At 42.1% G+C, this 3652-nt stretch overlaps 1 protein-coding gene across 1 annotated transcript; it reads left to right on the top strand.

Annotated features, from left to right (window-relative positions):
- The first annotated feature begins 920 nt into the window (after nt 1-920).
- On the top strand, nt 921-2260 carry LOC133876754 (uncharacterized). The gene is made up of 2 exons (XM_062315001.1): nt 921-1199; nt 1343-2260. The coding sequence occupies exons 1-2, from the start codon at nt 921-923 to the stop codon at nt 2258-2260; spliced, it is 1197 nt and encodes a 398-aa protein (XP_062170985.1).
- The last annotated feature ends 1392 nt before the right edge of the window (nt 2261-3652 follow it).

Below are 3652 nucleotides of genomic sequence, written 5' to 3' on the forward strand. Positions count from 1 at the left end.
AATTTTATGTGTTAAGTAAAATGCCGATCTTATATTCGTGTTCTGGAAATTTTGATTTCAAGTGTGTTTTTAATAATCATTTTGAAGAAAATGAATTTAACTCAACTGTTTTATGGTTGAGGGTTACCTTACTGAGCACTTCTCACTCACCCTTATTTTATTTTGTTTTCAGGTTATGAGTAGAGAGACCTAGGCGGCCGGGATGGGATCTAGGCTAGCATTAGGATATTGCATTTCTGTTACCTTAATAAGTGCACTTGCACGATAAATTTAGTTTTCTTTGGATTTTCACTTATTGTATCAAACATAGTTGCTCTTTTTCGAAATAACTGTTTCCGCATTTATTGAAACTCTGAGTTTTAAAAATTATTTTCTGGTAATTTATTTAATTCAGCATAATAGCTAGGTTATCTGGCAGACCTTATGAATCTTTGCGGTTTGGTGTATGAAAATGGACGAACCTAACTTTTAGCGGTTTGGGGGCATTACAGTTTTGGTATCAGAGCAAAGGTTATAAGGTTATGTAGACTCATAGAAGCTAGATCATTAGGATAGATTTAGTGGGGTAATGGGGAATCACATTCCGTCCTAGCAGAGTCAGTCCTTTCTTATCTTGTATTCAGTGCTAGGGAACTTCCACGAGAATGAGAATAGCAGAAATGTGGGAAACCCGACGCCGAACGGAAACCCCGAGACTTTGATAGCATTGGCTGCCCAATTGGTGGACTTACTGAAGATGGGCGCAAACGCTAACCGGGAGGTGAGACAGGATGTAGAAGAACAACGGGGTTGCACTTTTGAACAATTCAATAAGCAACACCCCCCCTAGTTTTGAAGGATTACCAAATGTGGTGGCTGCAGAGAACTGGGTATTGCAGATGGAGAAGCTAATGGAAGTTATGTGTTGTACGGACGAACAAATGGTCCGATATGCTACCTTCAAGTTGACAGCTGAAGCAGAACGTTGGTGGACATCAAAGAAGGACCACCTACAACAACAGGTAGGCGAAGGCGTACCAATCACTTGGAAGGACTTCAAAGATGCATTTATGGAGCGCTTCTTTCCTCAGTCAGTTCGACTGGCTGAGGCACAAGAATTTACAGACCTGGTGCAAGGATCGTCTACAGTGGAACAATATGCAGCAAGGTTCATAGAACTACGGTTCGCCCCATACCTGGTGCCTACGGAAGATTTGAAGGCAAGAAAGTTCGAAAAGGGTTTGTAACCAAGAATCATGAACCAGGTGGTTGCATTCGAAATTGGAAATCTGACAGACCTCGTCAACAAAACGGCGATGGTTGAGCAGACACTGAATATCAATGTAGAACGCTTCAACCATAGGAAGAGAGTGCTCCACAAGGGAGTCGGTATGGTGGAAATTCCCATGATCACAACAAAAGAAGATTCAACCCAACGGTTGGAAGGAACACAGCCCATCAGCAGCCCCATCATCAGGGAGGAGGTGGACAACGCCCTATGTGCCAGACTTGTGGGAAAATACATTCTGGGAGATCCCGGCTTGGACAATCGGGTTGTTATCGGTGTGGTGGACCAGGACACTTGGCGAAGGATTGCAGGGCCCCTACCAACAACCCAACCAATCAGAATCGCCCAGGGGAACAACGGAATACAACGCCTGCACATGTGTATGACTTGACTCCAGGTGATGCAGCAACGTCAAACAAAGTAGTGATAGGTACACTTTTAATTTCACCCCGCCAAGCTATTGTGCTTTTTGACTCTGGTGCAACACATTCATTTGTGTCACACTCTTTTTCCCGAGACTGTAACTTGATGTCTGAATGGTTGGATGTAGACCTAGCAGTAAACACCCCTGTAGGGAAAACTGCAATATGTACTTCCGTAGTTAGAAAATGCTCTATTTCCGTACAAGGTCATGTCATGCCAGCTAATCTTGTTACATTTAAGATGAGCAGGTTTAACGTGATCCTAGGTATGGATTGGTTATCCATGTACCATGCTTGCGTCGATTGTTTCTGCAAGGAAGTAGTGTTCAAACCACCAGGAGCAGCAAAATTCAAAATTCAGGGGAAGAGGGGATTCAACTTACCCAAGCTAGTATCGGCAATGCAAGCGACTCAGCTTTTGAAACAAGGGTGTTCGGGATTCTTGGCGTGTGTGACAAAAGAAGCACCAGAAGCAAAGCTCGAGGAGATACCTATCGTGCGGGATTTTGTGGATGTGTTTCCGGAGGAACTACCTGGATTACCTCCAGACAGAGAGATCGAGTTACTATAGACTTATTACCAGGCACGGGACCTATATCCAAAGCACCTTACCGGATGGCACCACTCGAACTGAAAGAGTTGAAAGAGCAGTCAATTGTCGTTCATATGGTGCCATCTTGATGCTTGCTTGGTAGCTATTATTGTATGCAAATTCTATTAAAGGAATATACTAACTCCAGCTGTAATACCCCGGTCCCATATTGGGAAGAGATGAATAGTTTACATAAAGTGAGTGATTTATAAAGATACTCATGGGTGCTAAGTCCCACATTGCCTAGTTACTAGGTGAAACTAGGCTTTATAAGGGATTCTAGGAAAAATTCCAAATTAACTAGTCCTTTTGGGGTGATAGCGCAGATGTGGCTAGCGTTTTTCCTTGGGTCGTTACAAATGGTATCAGAGCCACCTAGTAACGCCAGGTCATGTGGTACTAAAGCACTGCATGACGTGGCCCTGACGGGGACGTCAGGAGTTTAAGGGAGAGAGTTTGTAATACCCCGGTCCCATATTGGGAAGAGATGAATAGTTTACATAAAGTGAGTGGTTTATAAAGATACTCATGGGTGCTAAGTCCCACATTGCCTAGTTACTAGGTGAAACTGGGCTTTATAAGGGATTCTAGGAAAAATTTCAAATTGACTAGTCCTTTTGGGGTGATAGCGCAGATGTGGCTAGCGCTTTTCCTTGAGTCGTTACACCGTTGGCTTGGCAGATCCCAAATATTTTGACTAAATGAGTCAGCTTCATAGGTTCGAGCAAAGGCCATGTGCACTTGAGTCCTCCATCAGGCCAGGGTACATGATATCCTTCCAGGTTTATCTTCTCCATTGTTGTTTCATTCTTGGTTTATATTTTTACAATAATGTGTTGCATTTGACTGGTATTTGGTTGGAGTATCACCCTCTTTTTCAGGACGTGTTTTTGGAATCAAGTTTGGGGGTATGATATGCGCAAAATCTGCTTATTCAGATATTCCTATCCTCTTACTGTTATATTCGACGCTATACACACATTGAGGATAATGCGTGATTCAAGTTTGGGGGTATGGAAGAATGAAACACTGTCCAATATTTTGCTATGTTCTCTCTAAGAATTTGGTTGAACTTTAATTCTGATTTGTATTTCATTAGTGAGCTTAGCATGATGAACACTTGATCACTTGACTAGGGATTAAGAAGTTTTGTTATTTTCTTTGACAGCATAAGATATTACTTGTTTCAATTTGATTCTCACAAGCACACTAGCACGTAGTCTGTGGGGGTATGAAATTTGAAATCAGTTATGTCTGTTATCAATATCTTGGATGCAGCTGGGTAACTTATGGGAGGAATAACAACATTGGCAAAAAAAAAAAAAAAAGAATAATATTGATCACTTTAAACTTTTCGCTAACTAACCGGAC

Source organism: Alnus glutinosa, chromosome 9, assembly GCF_958979055.1.
Source record: "Alnus glutinosa chromosome 9, dhAlnGlut1.1, whole genome shotgun sequence".
Lineage (NCBI taxonomy): Eukaryota > Viridiplantae > Streptophyta > Magnoliopsida > Fagales > Betulaceae > Alnus > Alnus glutinosa.